We start from the raw sequence: 20652 nt of genomic DNA, 5'->3' as shown, positions 1-20652 counted from the left end.
CACACACACACACACACACACACACCTATCATCTCCCGTTTTCTTCTTTCGCTACCAGCTTCTTCCTTTTAACACTCCATCCGGATAGCGTGTGTATGAATATTGATGTTAATTACCCCTCGCCTGAAAATAGCTGTTCAATCTGTGATTTCCCTGAGGAATTTTCTCATGACACACACACACACACACACAGGCATATACATATACATACACACGCGCGCAGAAGTACACACCCGCAAAGGAGGGTATCATAGAGGTAAGTATTTGTTGTGCTCCAGAACAGGAGCTTAAATCAGAGGAATGGTCTTTGTGGAATTGCCTCTTTTTATGCTTGACAATTCTTCCCCCAAATGCTGCTGCTCAATATGGCAGATCATCCATGCCAAAATGAAGCATTGCATGAAATTTATTTTGACAGCACACAACTATCTAGCTTGAATCACTGCTGATGGCTCTGATGCTACTTTATTGTGGGAGGTGAGTTAACACCTAGTGATTCTGTGGGCTGGTCCAAACTGTTCAAGCAGTCATTGTCAGTTGTAAAACAACACATAAAAACTGAACTATGTTGTTTTAAAAACAAAGGGAGGTTTTTCCTAACTTTTTCATTAGTCGTGTTGATTCATTTATATGTGAGATTTCATATTAGGTCTGAGTTAAGTAAGTGCGCACGTAACCATGGCAAATAATGTCAACACAGTAATCCAATTCAACAAAGCACACTATACTATGTATATAAATTTAACAGCTTAAATACTTACACATTAGCCTTCAGGTGATCATGTAATAAGTTCAGCGTATATGATATATAATAAATATAACAATTAATTCATAGGAGCAACTGTGAGAGACAACCTGTAATCATAAGCTTCCTTCCTATATATACTGTGCTGCACATTCAAAAGAATCACATTTCCTTTGAAAACAGCCATTAAACTCTGACTCAAACTAAATGTAATGTGGTTGTGATGCATGAATATGATTATTTACAGACTGGTCTTTTGGGTTTGTGTCGTGGCCAAAGAGACTTAGATTCTGATAACTGATTCTAATTACTTTCTTAAATTAATTTCTTTTCCTTATGGCTGAAAGGCATAAGTACAGTAATTATGAAATTAATAATTGATTGGCAGTCTTACCCAAGAAAAACACAGTTTTATTCATTGGCACAAACTGATGTTTAGGGGAAATGAATAACTCGACAGAGAGGTCCATGGGGACAGTTTAATTTGTGAGGAAAAACAGCTATTCTCAGGCATTTTATTATTTTGGCAGCTGCCTGCATGATCAGATAATAGTACCACTAATGTTTTATAACTGCTTAAATATTTTTGTCAGGGTGTTTAATTAAGTTTGTACTGCCTAATGGCAAACTGGTAGGTGTTCTGCCAGGCATGTATTACTATCAGCTCTTATAAATTTGTCAGCATCAGATAATGGCAACTTTGTACTTTGAGGTAATAATGAAGGAACATTCATGTACTTGTTTAATTAAATGGTATATTGGACAATGGCGTGAATGACTAAGTATTTAGTTCTGACAAAAAATGGTATTGTTATTACATATACACACTAGCTGAAGTGGTTTAATTGTAGGGCTGCGGCTCACAATTCTTTTCACCATTGACTACTGATTCTACTTAAAAAGAAAAGATGTCAGACAACAAATAGTGAGTCTGTAAGATCATTACCAGAGCATAAGAAGACATTGTCACACACTTAATCAATAGTCCAAAATCCAAAGATATTCAGTTTACAGTGAGATATAACAGAGAAAAACAGCAAATCCTGACATTTAAGATGGTGGAACCAGCAAATCTTTGATATTTTTTTCTTGATAAAGGACTTCAGCAATAAATCTATCATCAAAATTGTTGTCAATTTCTGTTGACCAACTAATCAGTTAATTTATTGATCTTTTCAGCTCTACTGAATTGCACTATTAATCTTGTTAATTTGAAAGTATCTAACTTTGTTTCCCAATAGCCTTTTCTCCTTCCCGAGGCCGTGGAAGAGGTTTTGTGGGAAAATCACCCATGAAGACGTCACCCACGAAGACGCCATGGAACTCTTCACCCATGAAGGCTTCACCCGCGAAGACGCCATGGAACCCTTCACCCATGAAGGCTTCACCCGCGAAGACGCCATGGAACCCTTCACCCATGAAGGGTTCACCCATGAAGACGTCACCGTGGAAGGCTTCACCCACGAACGCATCACCCATGAAGACGTCACCGTGGAAGGCTTCACCCACGAAGGGTTCACCCATGAAGACGTCACCGTGGAAGGCTTCACCTACGAAGGGTGCCAGCGCTTCTCCGGGTTCTTCAACTAAAATGATTCCTATTTCTAGCCTCAACCCCTACCAAAGCAAGTGAGTTTAAGTGTGTGTGTCTGTCACCCCATCTGCATTCACATGCATTCATATACACATATCCATAAGAGAATTTAAACATAAGAATCCAAACTTTGCAGTGGACGGTTACAAAGCACTGAACCTGACTTGCATGTATTTCCTCTCAAATTCCAAGCAAAGCCTGTACTATACATATTTATGGTTTTTTTTTTCTCTTACTGCTCCTGCTCATTCATCAGCTTAACTATTTCCTCTCATGCTGTGATTCCACTTCCCTGTTTTGCTGCCATTCCTGAGTAGCACTTTGGGGCATGTTTGGAAATGTGTGTGTGTGTGTGTGTATATGTGTTTGTGGGTGTGTGCATGCGTGTGTGGGCATTCTTTTTTTTTTTTCTGTATCAATGAGTGTGTCTGTGTGGATATGTGCATGTGCATGTTAGTCAGCCCATTTGCATGGAAATGAAATGACCGATCTTGCCTCAGAAACAGACACTGTGGTGGCAGGTACTGCTGGGTCTTTATGATCTGCTGCTGCGGTTTTGATTCTGTTATTTGGCCCAGTGGGGATTTGGCCAACCTCGTTTTTTTTCCCCCTCTTCATTCCCTCTCACAATTTCTTTACCTCCTCCAGGGTGCCATGTTACCGCTGTTTTTTCCCCTCTCGTTTCTTATCATTTCATTAGGCTTAAGTCTCTGTCTCTGACCTTAAAGTTGACCACAAAAAGACGAGAGCACAGAATAGCAAGATGTAGTTGTCCAGATTGGAGTAAAGGTACCCTGTCAGCTCTCACTCCATGTTTGGGCTCTGATAATGTAGCCCTGTTTGAAATTGCAAGCTGTAAAGATAACTGTGCCTCTAGGTGTTGTAATAAACTGATGACTGTTCTAACTTTGAAGTTGGGGAGTACCTACAGTGAGTAAAACCGATGACTTCAGCAGCTGTAGTTCTTCTACGTATGTTTGCACGAAACGAAAAAGTGCGAGCGTGTGCATGTGCGTCCGTGTGGCGCTAAGTGTTACGTACTGCAGATTATATAGGGATCCAGTATATGTGCACATCGTCTTTTTATGGTCGTCTGCATGGCTTTCTCATCCCATTCTGCTGGTGTTAAGTAATAGCATCTAGAGCATACTATAATTGGCTTTTGGCTGCCATAAACCTTTGTGTAGCAGTCTTATCCATACTGAGCAGGAAATGGGGTTCACTCTGGGCCAGCAGCTGCTCTCATGATAGGGGATTTAATTGCAGGCAAAGTTATGGTATGAATATCCTCCACTGCACAATTATCAACTCAGTCAAAAAGCTCACTGCTGCATAAACTGCCGAGCTTGGCTGACTGTTGTTAAAAACAGAACAAGTAGCACTTTTTAAACGCATCCAGGAGTTGGCAGATGTACAACACCTAGTTCAGTCTTAGAAAAGAAAGTTGCTGGATGCCTTTTTTTTTTTTTTTCTTTCATGGAACTTTAAAAAGACTAAAAAGACACTCATCCAGTTTCCTTGGGAATTGTTCTTTTGCACAGTTGTGTTTCACTTTGGTGACTGATGTGAGCTGAGTCGGGATGCTCATTAACAAAAAGAGGAAGCTTTTTGAAGTGTGTCTGCAGCATTCTTCACTGTTTGTGCCGACCTTTAGACTGCAACTCCTTTAGTTAAGTTGCACATAACTGCTGGTCAAAGAAAACTTTTCTGTAATTTTTTTTTTTCTTTATAATTGATACATTAAATCCTCTTAATCCACATGATGGAAAGTTGTTGATGGTAATTGAAGATGAAAACATGATGGAAGGCCTTAATGTAACATTTTCAAGTAAAACATTTGCAACGCTTAGATTTTGGGGATGTTTTCTTTATCAGGAAGTTTTTTCTTTTACTATTTAAGGTGAAATTGTTTCCATGTTCAGTATATTATGTTATCAAATTACTCTAGTTTTGTTGATATACACTGTACTTCTGTCAGTGCTGATTTATTATTACAAGTATATATTTTTATCCCTAGGTGGACTATCAGAGCCCGAGTCACCAACAAGTCCAATGTCCGTACGTGGAGTAACTCTAAAGGAGAGGGAAAGCTTTTCTCTTTTGATATAGTGGATGAAAGTGTGAGTAAAAAGCCTGAATATCTGTCTGACATGTGCGTGCATGTCAACATACAGTATGTCACACATGGCTGCTTTTCATTTTATCCATGAAATGAAATGTTGTTTAATGGGAATGTGCTGGTCAACAGGGAGAAATCAAGATCACAGCCTTCAACAACGAAGTGGACAAGTTTTTCTCTCTAGTGGAGCAAGGCAAGGTGAGCAGATCCCACTCACCCATATCCAACCACACTTAAAGTGATAAGAGCTTCTTGGAAATTTCAGTCAAAAATGATAACTTTTGTATGTACTCCACATCAACCAGACCTGGAATGCTGCAAGTAAATGTTAGTACTGATGTCCTTTTTAGTCTCTTAATGTGGTTGTAATTTGATTTCTTCATTAAAGTAGACTGATTTTGACAACAGCAAGACAATATCTAAAGGCTATAAGAAGTTCATTGACTGCTTGCGAAGCACAGTCTCAGGTATCCATTTTGTATGCGCAGAGTACGTCACACAAATGTATCATTGGTAAAAATTTTGCCCAATAAAACCCCCCTGCAAAATCCTCTCATACCTGCAGGACTTCTGGCCAATGAATGAGCCAGAGGCAAGTATTAGAGGATTTTGTGGAGGATTTTATGAAGTCATATTTTACTGAAATATATATATTTCGTACTGAGCATTTAGGTGGATATATGGAAATGGGAATACTGTATCTAGCTGACTACAGCTTGTGAAAACTTTTTTTTTTATATTGTTTTATTGGTTTCTGGTTTTCTGGTTATCTTAATTGCATCAGAGATGGCTGCCAGTCGTGCAGGCTGCGTTCTCCACAGATGATACGTGAATGAAGTTTCTCTTCTGGCGTTTCAGGCTATGGGGCTTAAGTAATACAGAGATTATATTCAGAATCAGTAACAGGTTTTTTTGCTAAGTAGAGTTTGCCTTGTGGTGTATAATGATTAAAACATACATAAGTAAGTAAATACCACGAAAGTCAAGTAATCTTAAAGACATTTACAATATTAAGTGAAAAGCACATGGAGAGTAGTGTTTGAACATTTCTCTGTTCAGGAGTAGCTGAGATTGACACTAAAATTAGAATAGCTGGTCCACCTTAAAGGTCAGTCCACCTTAAGTGAGCTTGGTCAGGTTAGGCTAACCCATTGTCGCTAACTTCAGGGCTAATCCCCTTCACTTTTCCAGCAGTTGGGGAAACAACAGGCGAGACTTTTCTTGTTCTCGACAAGCTGTAGCATTTATTAACTGACACACTGCAGCCTGCTAACCTTTTCCTCTGCTCCCCTCGCATTCACTGTCATTTTTCTGCCGCTTGTTCTCTCCACTCGCTATACACACACATTATGCACTGCCCTGTTTCTTAAGGCAGATACCCTATTCTTATAACAGTACAGTTCACGTAGATGTCCTTTGAAGAATGAGGAGAGGGAGGATTCTGGGATTTGATACACTAGTCGATGACTCAAAAAATTCCACGATAATGTAGGATGTTATCGTGCTTGTACAGTGTGCGAGTGAAAATCATTAGTAGCCCATTGATATTAATGATTGTGTGAAAATTTTAGCAGCGGTGCTTATGATTGCGCTGCTTCAGGATGAATACAGGGGAAACACTGGAAAGGGAATGCACAAAAAATTGACCAGGAATGTGCAAATGTTTACAATATTAGTAATTTTTGGGTAAGTATTCCTGTAAGATATTAAAGGATAGGTTCACATCTTTCCAAATCTATCCTTATACAATACTCTCCTACTGTGTGTATGATTAGACAGTTATGAGTCGTTGTAATCATTCTTCCTATCCCTTTGTAGTGAAACTATACTGTAAGAAATGGGGAAACAAAATCCACACAGTCCTTGTTCTGTGCAAAAATGCATTCTGTACTTTGTCCAAAACTAATATGAGGCTTCAACTGAGACTGAGCAAGGAAATGCTGTCCAGAGAACCACAAGAGACTGGCTAAGTCAGACTGCTGAAGCCTCATATTACCTTTGGCTGAAATTCAGAATCCCTTTTTGCACAGAATGAGGACTTTGGATTTTGTCCCTCATCTCTTAGTGGCAGCACAAGGGGATATATGGAGAGGAGGAATGATCCTAGTGACCAATAACTCTATAATTGTACATATTAGTATGTGAATATTGCATTAAGATGAACTTGAAAAATCCTAAACTATCCTGTAATATATTCTTGCATTTTATTATAGATAGTAATACAAGAATGAAAGTCAGTCAAGCACTAATACATATGAATCTATTTGCCAAACCTGTTGGTCTAAAAGAACCTTGGAGGCAGCATTTGTTAATAAGATCATCTTTTAACCAGTGGGCCCTGGTTCAAGACCCTGTGTCAACAAGCTGCTTCACTGTCCTTTAGTAAGAAATATATAGCGGCCACCAGCTCCAGCTTCTGTTACACAACTGATGCTGACCTCTGACCTCACTGGAGGGCTGCAAACAGGATTATTACAAGGATTTAAGTATATACAGTAGTATCTTTGAAAATAATCATGAATATAAAGGAATAATTCATTTAGAAATTCCTTATCAATACTATTGAGGACACTGAGTTCGTGCTGCCCTCAGTTGGGACTTGTAAGTTCAGTTTTTCCACATGGGAAGTCAAGTATTAAATATGTACAGCATTCATGTGTTAAACTCCATAATTAGAAAAGTTATTAAAAAGTAAAATGTCAGATAAAGTGTACAGATGCATGATGACAGACTGCAAGAGATATCAACATTTTCCTAGGAGAGTGTTGGCACCATTTAGCTCCAGTCTCATGGACCAGCTGGAGGAACAATCAACAAGCCATTGTTTATTTGAGGTAAAACTCTTATTATTGTGCAGAAATGGTTGGTGCCCCCGTCTAAACAGCGAGAACATGCCCTTTGCATGTCCCTGTACACCTATGCAATTACAGACAGGTAGAACACATGTCGAAGCTCTTGCTCAGCTCAGTCTGGCCCGCAGAGCTTAATAACTCAATTAACCCCAGCCATCATTTTGCTAGTCACACTGGCTCAGGTATCAGCCACTGTTAGTGACTCCCAACACAGCCCCAGATCCAATTTGTGCCCTCTGCCCTCTAAAGATAAATAAAGGAATGAATCCGTCTTCCCTTCGTGATCTGAGTATTGACAGAACAGTGAGTGGGTGTGACTGGCTCCGAGCGGCCAGAATGCTTATCACATTAGTTTCATGCTCCTATCTCTGTGTGGGGTAAATCAGAGAGAGATAGGGAGTAAGGAAAGAATAGAGAGTAAGCCACTGAGACAAACTCAGTAGAAGATATTGGAGAGTTGGGGGAGTAAATGAAGAAGTGGGCCTTGCAGATTGGGTTTAAATTGTGCTGTTTAGCAGACTCGCTCTCAGCTGCTTCTTATTTTCTGGTGAATTAGAGAAGTGATGGCGCTGATATGACACCACATCTTAGCTGGACCTGAAGATTTTTACATTGTTATTATGAGGTTTTGGTTTAACATGTTGTATTGTAATAATAATTTCCTTAGCAGGATCAATAACATGGTTATGATCAGTCTTAGTTGCTTCAGATTTACAGGAAATGACCAGTTTGATTAGGTTTAATTTTATAACGCCAGCACACTTTGCTCGCCCATTCTCTGTAGGTGTACTACATCTCTAAAGCTACACTGAAGGTGGCCAACAAACAGTACACCACACTGAAGAATGACTACGAGATGACCCTCCATGCTCATTCCTCCATTGTGCCATGTGATGACACTCAGGACGTCCCCACACTGCACTGTGACTTTGTGCCCATCGCAGAGCTGGAGAACAGAGACCCGGACTCCATCATTGGTAAGAGAAGAAGTTTGCCAATTCGACTATTTGTACATTTCTGCCATTTAACCAATAAAAGAACAACTTAGCAGTGAGTGAGCAGGTAGCGCTTCAGTTCCAAGGACAGTTGGGAAAGGACGGGAAGCAAAGGCAAGAGACGTAGCTGCTCGAGTTTTTTTGCCTTATAGAGGCAGACTACATATCACATACTCAGTTTTTGCAATCAAGGCTGTAAAACATGACTAATAATCACCTGATCTCGACAGATACATGTCAAACCAATCAGCAAACTGGAGTGTTAAGATGACTCACCGCCTCTCCAAACTTTGTGAGCAGCTACTGAAACAAGATATTAAAGATAGAAAATTACATGTGACTCAGCAATCATGTGGCATATTTTAGCTACAAATGTGTTCAGATAGTGATTTTTGTGGATAGCTATGGAGAAATTTGACAACATTCATGAAGGGCTGCCGTGTAAAGTATGTCTGAGAGAGAGCGACGTGTTAGTCCAGGATAGTTAGGACAAGGTTCATGTTGATATTTGTGAAGAAAAGAACTGTCAGTAATGTTTTGCAGTACATGTTACTTCGACCGATGTCTCTGCCATGTCCGCAATGACAGAACCGAAAAGGTGTGGTTTGACGTTGCCGTGCTAGCTGTTGTCAGGATTTGAACATGTGGATTATCAACCGGATAATCCCTCCAACTGTTCAGTCAACCCAGGCGATTCAAGGCTATAGATATAGATGGTTAAAAAAACTGACCTAATAGACAAGCACATGTCAGTCAATTGTGTACCAGATGTCCTGGAATAATACATTATGACGGGGTCAGAGGGAAGGTTAATTCAGGCCTACAGTAAAGAGGAGAGATAAAAAGAGAATAGTGTTCATTCCACCGTTTTTAGAAAGGTTACTTGCGGTGGCTGCCCTCTGTTCCTGACATGAATGTCTTATCTCTTTGACAGGTAAATTGGGATGATCCGAGTGTAGATTGGGGTTGAAATTAGCAATTCAAGAGTGTTCTCTCAGCATGTCACTCAATCTTATTAGGAAGATGATGTACAGGTGTGACACAAAAGTTTGTGAAGTTATGACAATGAGGATGGAATTTTAATTGATTGCTTTTGGTCTGCACTGCAAGTGGGAGAGTTAGGGAATAACATTGCATGTTACCATTTGCAGGTGACTTTTATCTGTTGTTTGGTCACCATTTAAGAATCACATTTATCAATAACTGTTCTTACTTGTAGCAGGGCTGGGTATCATTTACAAGTTTTCAATACTAGTGCCTGTTTGATACATGAGTTTCGGTACCAACAAAAATAATTTTTTCAATAATTTACTTTTGAGAAATATAAAAATATATTTCTACAAAATTCCTTGTTTTAATTTAACAAAATGTCTAAAATATTGGAATGTGCTGCACAAGAACTTAAAAGCAGCTATAATCAATGTTTTTATATTGACAATGGATCACATGAGGGGTGTCACTCGTAATGATGAACCTGACTCTGCAGTTCCCTTCTACTGAGCTTTACAGTGAATTTCAGCTCATTGTTTTGGCTTTCTGGCCCACAACTTTACTGTTTTGGTACACTCTTGCAGCTCTCATAGCATTGTGAAGCCTGCCGTCACTAACTCTTAAATAAGGGGAAGATATAAACTAAAAATCTAATGTTGAAGTTTAAAGTAAGCACTCTACGGATGAGCGTCATTGACGAATATTTATTAGTTGGTGGGAAAATTTCCTCACTGTGGCATCCCTAGTAGCGACAAGCTGGTGAACATAGTCTCCTCACTAAATTCACTCTAAATGTTGGATGAAAGGCATCTCTACACTGAAAGGTTCAAGTCTGTTGTATTTCTGACCACACCCAGCACAGGTGGATGAGTTCAGGTGCAGTCAGGTCTGTTGTAATTGTGATGTAGCATTGGGAAGTGCCGAACTGCTTACAGGCTATGCAACAATTGCTGGATATCAGTACAAGCAGGGCTATACACTCTTTTAGTGTTGGACACACCATGTTAGACGACAAATTAATGGTCATTAAGACAACATACTTGGACAGACATTCACAGTGGCAATATTGCATGATTACATCAGTGTAAACTATGAGCAATGTAAGCTAGCACATAAACACTACACAGTTCAGAGATGCACTGAGTGGTTTACCTGGAGGACTGTGTTTGCGTCGGTCGCAGAGGGGCATCGTTACATGTCCTGTGTGTCATCTGTTGTCTCTCCATTCACTCTCTTTCCACTCCTCTCTCTCTGCTCCTTTGTTAAATAGGGGATTATAACATGGTAATGAGAACTGTCAGCCTGTTCCTGTGGTGATAATGGAGTTCAGAGGTGGATGACATCGTCTCAATCATAATGGAATTAAGGAGGGCTGAGAGAGCACAGACAGAGAGCAAAAGAGGAAGGGAGGAGGAAGGGCGAGTTTAGAAAAAGGTTAGCAGACATAGCAGACAGGAGGATGAAGTCCGCAGAATGACTGGTTCTCAAAATCTATATTGAAATTCTGTTCATTCATTTTGTTTAATGCACGGGCACTAGTCTTGGCACCATTAAATATTTAACAGACAATTAACCAACCATAAATATGAATAATTTTTGAGCCATTTATGTTATAAATCAAGTAAAAATACCAAACCTAGCTTCTCCAATTTGGTTGCTTTTGTCTTCTTTCATATCAGTGAAATTCTTTTTTTATTTTAAAACAATTCACTAGAACAAGAGGTGTTTTAAAACATCAATGCCCATCATGTGATGGACATTTGTTAGTGGTTTTTATGTTTTATAGACTGTGTTTTAAAACCTGCAGCATAACATTGAGGTGTATTATTTTTGTCTTTTTACACTTTTACTTGATGTAATCTGTTTCTTCATTTGTTCTCTCTAACCTTGTGTGTGAAAATTCCTATTTCTTGTACAATAACTGCTTTATGAATTATTCGACTTGTTCAGATTTAGTTTTTAATTTTGGTCATGGTAGGCCAGGACCTTCACCTTCTTAGAGCTCAGCAGTAACTGCTCTTCAGTGCAGTGATCCCGAATGAAGTGTTTAGGCCTTGAGCATGACAGGAAACATAAATGAGGAATGAGTGTGTTTGTTGTGATTTGGATTGTGGGCCTTGGTGTTAGCTAGCCTGTTATGGCATTTATGTGTCAGTCTGCTGTGACTTGGCAGTATCAGAGGGGTGTCAACACTCTGCTGTGTTGGATCTCTACTACTTATGATATGATACGATATGATATGTCGAGTACATCAAGGGGCCATTTTCACACTTTATACCATGCAGAGACATTTCAAAAGTGTCACTTCGCATAACATACTATTGCTTCATTTCTCTATTTGTCTACCTGTATGCATGAGATATCTATAGATGGAGATGTGAAATTGTTCTTTCTCCATGTAGATGTGATTGGAGTGTGCAAGAGTGCAGAGGAAGCAACCCGCATCACCACAAAGACCAGCAGGGAAGTCACCAAGAGGGCCCTCAACTTAATAGACACAACTGGAAAAGTGGTGACAGCCACACTGTGGGGAGAGGAGGTAATAATTATAATCTCTCTCTCTCTCTTCTCTCTCTCTCTCTCTCTCTCTCTCTCTCTCTCTCTCTCTCTCTCTCTCTCTCTCTCTCTCTCTCTTTCTCTTTCTCTTTCTCTTTCTCTCTCTCTCTCTCTCTCTTTCTCTCCCCCTCGCCTTGCTTTTCCTCTGTACCCAGGGATGGATTTGCAGTTTAACATAAAAACATGTTGAGCAGGCTGTAATTAATCGTGTGTTTATGAAGGTGCCCATGCGTGTATGTGCTTGTGCATCCGTGTCAGCGAACGTGTGCACATCGCATATCTTTGTGTTTGCTCTTCCGTGCTGAGCAGTTTGATTAGGTTTTCTGGGCTGTAAAATTTGGATTGGTCAAATCATTCCTGTGACCTTCAGGAGTGTTTTGGACCAAAGTCCCTGATTTGAGACGGCAGGCTAAATAACTCTCGAATGTGCATGAAATGGCACTATTCTTCTCTAAGCTCATTCAATCTGCAGGAGCTAATCCCTCCTCTTTGCCAAAATCCAAAAACGACTTTCAAATTAACTTGTAGGTTGTCCAATTATAAAAGCAAACTATACCACATATTACTTTCTGGTCTCCCCAAGCTGCAGACACAGACTGAACATATAACAGACAATAACACAACTACTTTTGCCATCTCTTGTTTGCCATCATTATCTCCTCAATTACTGTCTTGGATCCTTTTTTTTTTTCTTCTTTCTCCAGGCAGAGAAGTTTGACAGCTCTGGGCAGCCTGTGGTCGCCATCAAAGGAGCTCGCTTGTCTGATTTTGGGGGCAGATCTCTCTCTGCTTTGTTTAGCTCAACCGTCATGGTCAACCCAGACATACCAGAGGCCTTCAGACTGAGGGCCTGGTGAGTCACACTGGTTTCCACGCAACAACCAGCACTCATACACACATTCATAAACAAATACAGAATTGTTCACACTATTGTGGTCATGCTGGCATGTTTACAAGCGCACATAGACATCCGATCAGTTCTCACACAAGCACCACACAAGACACGGTATGTATAAAAAGACAGTTAGTTAGTTATCAATACACAGTGAAATGTGCCTAAAGTTGAGCATTCCTATGGAAGCCCAGTGTTCATGTTAAACAATGTTGCACATACACATGCACACGATGAACTAAACTAAGTGCAAAGCCCCAGTGATCACGTGTCAGGAGACTGGTGGCGTGTCCCTCCTCGATCCCAGAGGGACTTTAGACAGGATTGGATGGAGGGAATAACAGAAAAGCAGAACACGGATATATTTCTGGATTCCAGCTCTGACACAGTGAGCTGCATCAAACTGGATTCTTATTAGCAGCTCCTGTGGAGGGATTTTGAATTATGACTCATTCACTCATTAAGGCTGTTCCCAAGTCTGGCCGCGGCTGAAATATAAATGTGTTTTTTTTGATTTCTGAGTGTGTACATAACAATGCTTCAGTGTGCATATGATTGCCTGAGTGTTACACTGACAGCTATTTTTAGGCAGAAAATTGCGTCAAATGGTGTAATCGCAGCTTCAAAGTGAGAATACAATAAATACAGGGGTGTGTTTGTCGGTACCTGTGGGCATTATTCTGCTCACTCTTTCAGTCGTTAACGTCTGGTTTATAAATTTGGCTAATTGCTCCATGAACAGTAGCTTTAGCCATTTTTTGTGTGTGCACTGCATTAGTTATACCAGTTACTTGTGTGTGTTAGAGAGGGACAGAGAGGAGGGGCAGGCTCCATTGCGCCGGCTTTAATCTTGGTCTTATTAGTCTCCGGTCAATACACCATCTCATCCTGACATTCAAAGGGCTAAATAACTAAAAAACGGTGCCCCTCCTTCCTTTCATTCCTCCTTCCATTCTTCTCTTATCCCTGGCTTTCCCCCCCTGATCTCTGCTGCTGTTAGGTCCTGTCTCCAGTTTACATGCTGACGGCAGTGAACGAATGACAATGAATGTTATTCAAGGAGCAGACAGTGTTTTTCATTCCGTTTTAACATTTAGGTCTGTGCTTTACAAAGACAGTGTTTGTCTGACTCCAGTTCCTGTGGCGATGTGGTGCTTTGTGGGATTGTTTTGACCAGGGTTGCTTGCATAATTGAAGGAAACTGATGAATTTGGATGATGCCTTGATTAGATCGCTCTGCTCTGCTAGAATACAGAGCAGGAGTCACACTGATGCATTAAGATTTTAAAAAGAATATTAAAAAGGTACATAAATGAATAATTGGAGGGGCTAGACAAAAAGAGAGCTAGACAAATTTTGTTTTTGACACAGTGTGTATGAATAGATATATGTGGATATAAAAGGCTGATTGATGTATGAAAGCATTCATCCATGATGGGCAGCCATATGTCAGATCAAATAGATTGCGGGATACAGATGCAGTGACTGTAAATCAGTTAAGAGATTAAGGGAGTAATTCAGTGATGGCAGAAGATGGTTTCTTTAGATAATAACAGATACAGTGCAGTATCTCTTTCACAGGAAAAATCAAAGCCTTTTAATAAAACATGTTCATACATGTAAACAAGCTGACACGCTTACATTTACTCCCTCTTTACAAAGAGATAGATACACTCTTGTACATGTTCGCAGATGACTAATATTGATGGTGTATCTTGTGTAGTTTCATCACCTCAGTATCCAGGGATCATTAGTTGCATCCTCAGGTATGCTCTGTGTGTTTTTCATTTGACTCAACAAACCCTCCTTTTCTTTTTCTCTACTTTCTTTCTATCTCCCTACACTCTTAAATAATGTATGTCGTGTGTTAATGTCCACACTATAGGTATGACCAGAAAGGCTATGCGCTGAACAGCCAATCCCTGACAGAGACGCGATCAGCGGGCAGCGGAGCAAAGGCGAACTGGAAAACACTGAGTGATGTTAAGAATGAACACATGGGACACGGAGAGAAGGTGCAGTACACACATACCTACATGCATACATACATACATACATAAACCATAAAAGAGAAAAAAAAAGAGTTCAATATTAAACACACTGATATTCAAATCACAGAGAAAATTGTATTTGCCTCTTGAAGGGTTGGTTCACCCAAATTAAAATAAATATTGGAGATAGAAATCGGGACAATTAAACCAAACATATTTCCATGACTGAATATCACTAGAGGTGTGTAATTTGGATGAAATGACCCTTGAAGGAAAAATCTGGAAAAAAACAGATTTTCATCTTTTTTTAATTTGGTTTGTTATTTGGTGTTAGGAGCTGTATTCTTGATGATAAGTGGCCTCACAATGAAGTAAGGCTGCAACTAACGATTATTTTCATTATTGACTGATCTGACAATTATTTTCTTGGCCAATAGATTGATCGATTGGTCTGTAAAATGTGTGGAGAATATTCAGTGTACAGTGATATGAAACAGAGAAATGATGCAGATACTCACAACTGGGAAGCTATAAACGGGGAATAGTTACTGATTAAGTTTCTGTTGATCGACTAATTTATTAATCTACTATAATTTTGTCTTAACAATAAAACTATGGTTCTATCTATCTATAAGTCAGGTGTATTTTTTATTCCTGAGTTAGAAGTCCAAGTTTATTATTAACACATTATGAATACACTATTACTTGGTCTTCAAAAACAGAATAGCTCATGGAAGTGGTGGGAATGCACAAAGTGAGCCTTAGTTTATGTCTCCATTTTATTAAATGTGTTTCATATACAGCAGTTGTGTTTCACTGGCATACATTTTGGCATGTGTATGATTCAGTGTAGTCCACAATAAAGGACCAGAATGTAAGAACCATCATGAGAACTACAAGCTGCTTTGATGCTCATTATTTTGCTTCATGTTTTTTTGTGTGGATGAATAACTCAGGGCATCTGTACTCAATATTTTTATAATAACAATGAATCAAATAATAATGTGTAATTTGAGAGGGGTTGCTTGTCGTGGTGAACCTACAGAGAATTGTCACCCTGAATTGTGACTCTGCAGCTCCCCTCAGCTTTACAGAGCTTTATAACGAGTTGCAACTCATTGTTTAGCTGTCCAGCTGGAACATTACTGTTATGGTTCACTCTCACAGCGTCATTTTCGGCTGTAGCAGGCAGCTGTTTTCTGCGAAAAAAAAAAAAAAAAAGCTCTAACCCTAACCCCACTGTACACTACCTGCTCAGCACCAAACGACAAACTGACAAAGTTATAAGACACTGGCTGGTGAACACAGTGGAGCATTTAGCAGTTTAAGAGCCAGATATTTCCCTAAGGAGTTGGTGTAGAGCAAAAACAGAGCTAAGGGAGAGTGAATATTGGACTTAATCAGGTGGCCAGAGACACGACTCCAAATGAATGATAATGCAGCTCCATAACTGCTAGATGTGTAAATAAGCAAGTGTTTGCTAACAAGTTCCCCATATCAGCCTAAAAAGTGATGATATGACAGTGTCATGCTCACAATTTGTTTCCGCTGCTCCCAACAAAAAAAAAAAAACGAATTACTGGTTTAAGTTTTGGTTTTTGAGTTTTATATTGGTTTAATGTCCTGAGTCACAAAAGAGGTGATATACAGTATGTCAGGTTGAAATGAAGCCATGAGTTGTGTTAACAGTAAAAAGTAAATATTATATGTGTTGCAGTTTTAGTTGGATATTTCTTTGTGAAAACTTTGTCTGGAAGCAGATTGATATGTGAGTCAGAAAATCTTTCTCTCACTCGGGCAGCTGGCCGTTGTTTAAAGAAAAATGAAAGAAACCCCTACAGATGACGTAACATCAGCAAGGCTACAGAACAATAGAGCAGAAGATCTTTTAGTGATGTACGACAAGCACAGTAAACACCAGGTTTTGGTGTCAGTCCCTGAGAATCAAAGGGTTAGAGCCTCGCTGTTTTTGCAGCGAAGTTTAGCAGTCACACAGGGACGAATCCATCATGTTGACAGACTTTGATGTCGGGAGCACGACTCACATTTTCTAGACTTCGTTCATTTATTTGCTCTTACTGCACAATTGTTAGTAAGGGTTATGGTTTTTCTAGCTACAAATACAGTAAACTCAGTTGCTTGTTCACAGTGGATTGTCATGAAAGGAAGTTATGAGAAATACCTTTTATTACTAAACATTACAGACTTATGATACATAACAGTTAAATGTTTATTTTTTGTGTGTTTAGCCATATAGTGATTACACTGGAGGCCCTTTATTTAAAACTATCAATTGTGATTTTCTGTGAAAAGGCATGGATTTAATGATTTTTAAAACCGACTGCTTAGTCTCATTTGAATGTAAGCGTTTCGACAAACACAAATCCACAGTTAGTCTTCCATTCATTGTAAATAGAGCAGCTTTAGGCTATGCCTTGCTACGTATGACTTCATGGATTAGAGTCATGGTTCTCTTGTTTTAGCTGTAGGAGGGAGATAGTGATGATCATATATTAGCAGTACTGATTGAACTGCTGAACTCCACCATTAGAGGAACATGTGAGAAGTCTCAAATTGGACCGTGAACCATTTTAAGAAGCTCCATCGCACAGAAATATCATGCTTTTGACTAAAAGAGTGCATGGAAGTGGTATGTGCCACTGACAAACTTTCAATCTTATTAATTAGGTTTATCTCCAGCTAGTCTCCCTCATCCCTCACGTTTACGGGTAGCTTCAAGATCAATGTCGTTTCTAATAAAAAATTCTAATTATGTGTTGGAGGTGGAGGAAGCCTATAGGGCATAACATTAGCAGAAGGGAAGTAGCGAGGACGGAGAACGTGGGAGAGTGAGAGACGGGTAGAAAAGCCAGGCAGAGCCACTTAGACTTCATGTCACTTATAAACCTGCATTGAAGGATGGAGGGGAACAAGGCCACAGCAAAAAAGAAAAAAAAAAAAAAAGGAGTGAAGAGTGTGGTGACTAAGAGTGAAGTGACAAGGTGGTATTGAGAAAAGGATACAGACAGGAACAGTTAACTGGCAGATGTGGGGAAAGGAGTTGAAAGGTGAGAATGTGTAAATAATTCAAGGGTTTTTTATTCTCTTTTTCTGTTTATTCCTCTTTGTCTTCTCTTTCTATTCTCTGCCATAAGTACCTCCAACTGTCTCTGTAATTGAATGGCTTTAAGGAGATTGTCTATAACATACTCTAAGGCTGCAGCTTTGGTAATAATAATGGAATCCCAATCATAAGCTTATAGTTTGAAGGAATCTAATTTGACATTCTACCTGTTTGCCTCCCTGTACGTATGTTCGTGACCGAGACTCTGGTTGTGTACCTGTGTGTGTGTGGATGTAAGTGTTCAAACCATTTCTAATTAATGTAGCTTTGTGTGTGTGTGTGAGTGTGTGTGTGTGTGTGTGTGTGTTGGGGTTTTGGGAAAAGCATTAAAGTTGGCATGTGCAGCCACGTCAATTATGTGAAGTAGATTTTCACTTGGTTGCCCTTCCACATACAAATTTTAATTGCATTTAGGTGCCAGAAGGTGACACAAGGATTTGGTGTGATAAGAATGAAAACTATTTTCAGAATGTTGGGTTGGTGTGTGTGTGTGTGTGTATGAATCTTTAGGTAAGTCTGCACTCCTATATTTTTGTGTTTGTATGTCTGTGAGTGTTTTTGTGTATCTGTCTTCTTGTGCAGAGTTAGTCATGCTGCTCCTCTAGGTTCTCCTCAGTGTGCTTAAGGTTAAGACTTTGCCCCAAGGCTTCTGTGTACATACTGGAATACTGAAGGAAAGAAAAAAAGACACACAGAAGGAGAAAGGAAGCGATGATGACAAGGGGGGATTCATTTAGAGTGGACTAGTTGTGATGGAATTGCTATGGTCCAGATCCTGCTGACCTCTATGCTCACATTCACTGTAGCATCTGCCAACATCACAAACCCTCAACAAGGCCCCAAAGAAAGCATCCTGTTCTTCTCTTCCCGCCATAACCACCCTCCCACCACCTTCCCCACCCATCGCCTTCCCACCTCTCCAGCCTTCCAGCGCTCCAATCTGCCCAAGTCTGCAAAATGTGATGAGGCAGGCACACGGGCGGAAACATGGGAGTGGAGTGTTGAGGGGGAGAGGGCTGTTGCTAACGGGAGAAACTCTCCTAATTAAAAAAACCTTCTTAGTAAGTGTTTTGGAGGGGTTCTTGCTGTGTGGCATGAGTAGTGAGTAGATGGATGGGTGGACAGATTATGAGGCTGTGACTCAGTGTTAGCTAGGGGGAAGAAAGTGTCAGAGAGCTCTAAGTCTGACTGACAGTATCCGTAGAGGTCGGAGGGGACACAGGACAACATCAAGCATCTCAAAAAAAAAAGATGAACATAATGGCCTTTTCACATTCAGTGCTTTTACTGAACACTTTACAGAAAGTGTATGACCCCTCAATGCTCTTAGCTGAGTGTCCCCCGGGGTCTGAAGTGTTTACTTTCAAAAAATTAGTGTTCAAAGCAGGCCTGGTCGCCTGAATACCACAACTAGGAATAATGGAACAGGACTCCCGATTCTATTTTGTGGATTTTGTTTGTATGACGAAGGAACAGCATTGCATTGCTCAGTGTGTGTGTGAATTTGGCTTGCATCCTAGAGAGAGTCTTTGATAGACTCATTTAGGCCAACATTAGTAATGAGTCTGGCCCGGCTCTAGCTTGTAGTTGTTGTTTAGAATGCATTTTAAAGCATTTCATTTTAAATTCTGGCTGTAATTCCAACATCTTGTTTAAGGCCTGCTCTCCTGGTAGAAGATATACCCTCTGGTGGTGCTGGGGAAACAGATTTTTTTTCTGTGGTTTGTTACATGTGAATGTATAACGTATTTATTGCCTTGTGCTTGCACATGTGCGCCCATTTATATCCATGTGTGTCTGTTTGCTTGCAGGCGTGTACACGTGTGTGTGTGTCTCTTCCCAATGAGACACAGTTCATCTGCTGTGTGCATTCTTTATATTTATATTTATGGAAATCCAATGCTGTGCTTCTCCACAGGATGAGAGAATAGCCTTTTTCCCCCAGAATTAGCATTTCTTTCCTTTTTAGCTGTTGATTTTACCAGTGTGAGTTCTGCCGCCTAAGGTGCTAATATCTGTTTAAATTACTGCAACATCGCTGCATTTTAATTTGATTCTGTTTGACTGTGTACACTTTAATTTAAATTCATAACTGAAAGAAGTTTAGCTCATTGTATCTGTATTGCAAATGTGTAAGTTTGGGTCTTTGCATATAACCTTGCATGTTAGTTGCATGTGTGTGTGCGTGTGTGTGTGTGTGTGTGTACATTAACACAATTTATGTATTAGAGAGGGAGAGAGAGGTTGCTCTCATCTTACATCTATTATGCATAGAATTCTCACACTCCCTTTGCTCTCTTTTTAAACTGTTCCAAGATTGTTTGGAAGTCAAATAGAGATGTGTAAACAGCGTGCATCTACCAGCTGGACTGAGTTGTTGGCAACCGTTTCACTGATGATGCCAAGTTTGATCTGAGTTTATTTTTATTTTACTTAATGCCTCTCTTTTCACCCTAAGCAGCTTATTTGCATTCTTAAAACAGTGAAGGATGTCCTGCCTGCACTAAAAGGAGCATTTTTGCCCCACTTTGTTTCTTGCAGGGTTTTTTTTTCTCACTTCAGACTGATGGGCTTTAGTTTATGACATTTGCTATGTGTGGCACAGTTATGCCAATAATGATAACACAAGAGAATGCCAATAGAGTAGTCGTACCATTTGGATGAGAACAGAGCATCCACCCAAGATTATTGACGCTCAGTTTTGATGAGTGAATGTTTCTGTGTTTGGCTTGATCCCAACACTGTTTGATAGGAAGGACAGTTCACCTGAATGACCCTTTAGCCATTCTTGCAT

At 39.8% G+C, this 20652-nt stretch overlaps 1 protein-coding gene across 2 annotated transcripts in view; it reads left to right on the top strand.

The window, feature by feature from the left end:
• The window catches only part of LOC121910233 (replication protein A 70 kDa DNA-binding subunit-like), a 44283-nt gene that overhangs the window by 7310 nt on the left and 16321 nt on the right, over nt 1–20652 (top strand). For both annotated transcript variants that reach the window (XM_042431339.1, XM_042431340.1), the window contains 7 exons: nt 1987–2374; nt 4357–4459; nt 4588–4656; nt 8095–8287; nt 11698–11834; nt 12556–12704; nt 14629–14758. In XM_042431339.1, coding sequence (XP_042287273.1) covers nt 1987–2374; nt 4357–4459; nt 4588–4656; nt 8095–8287; nt 11698–11834; nt 12556–12704; nt 14629–14758 — 1169 coding nt within the window. The remainder of the gene's footprint in view (nt 1–1986; nt 2375–4356; nt 4460–4587; nt 4657–8094; nt 8288–11697; nt 11835–12555; nt 12705–14628; nt 14759–20652) is intronic.

Source organism: Thunnus maccoyii, chromosome 13 (assembly GCF_910596095.1).
Source record: "Thunnus maccoyii chromosome 13, fThuMac1.1, whole genome shotgun sequence".
In the NCBI taxonomy this organism is placed as follows: Eukaryota; Metazoa; Chordata; class Actinopteri; order Scombriformes; family Scombridae; genus Thunnus; species Thunnus maccoyii.
This window is presented reverse-complemented; position numbering and strand designations above follow the sequence as displayed.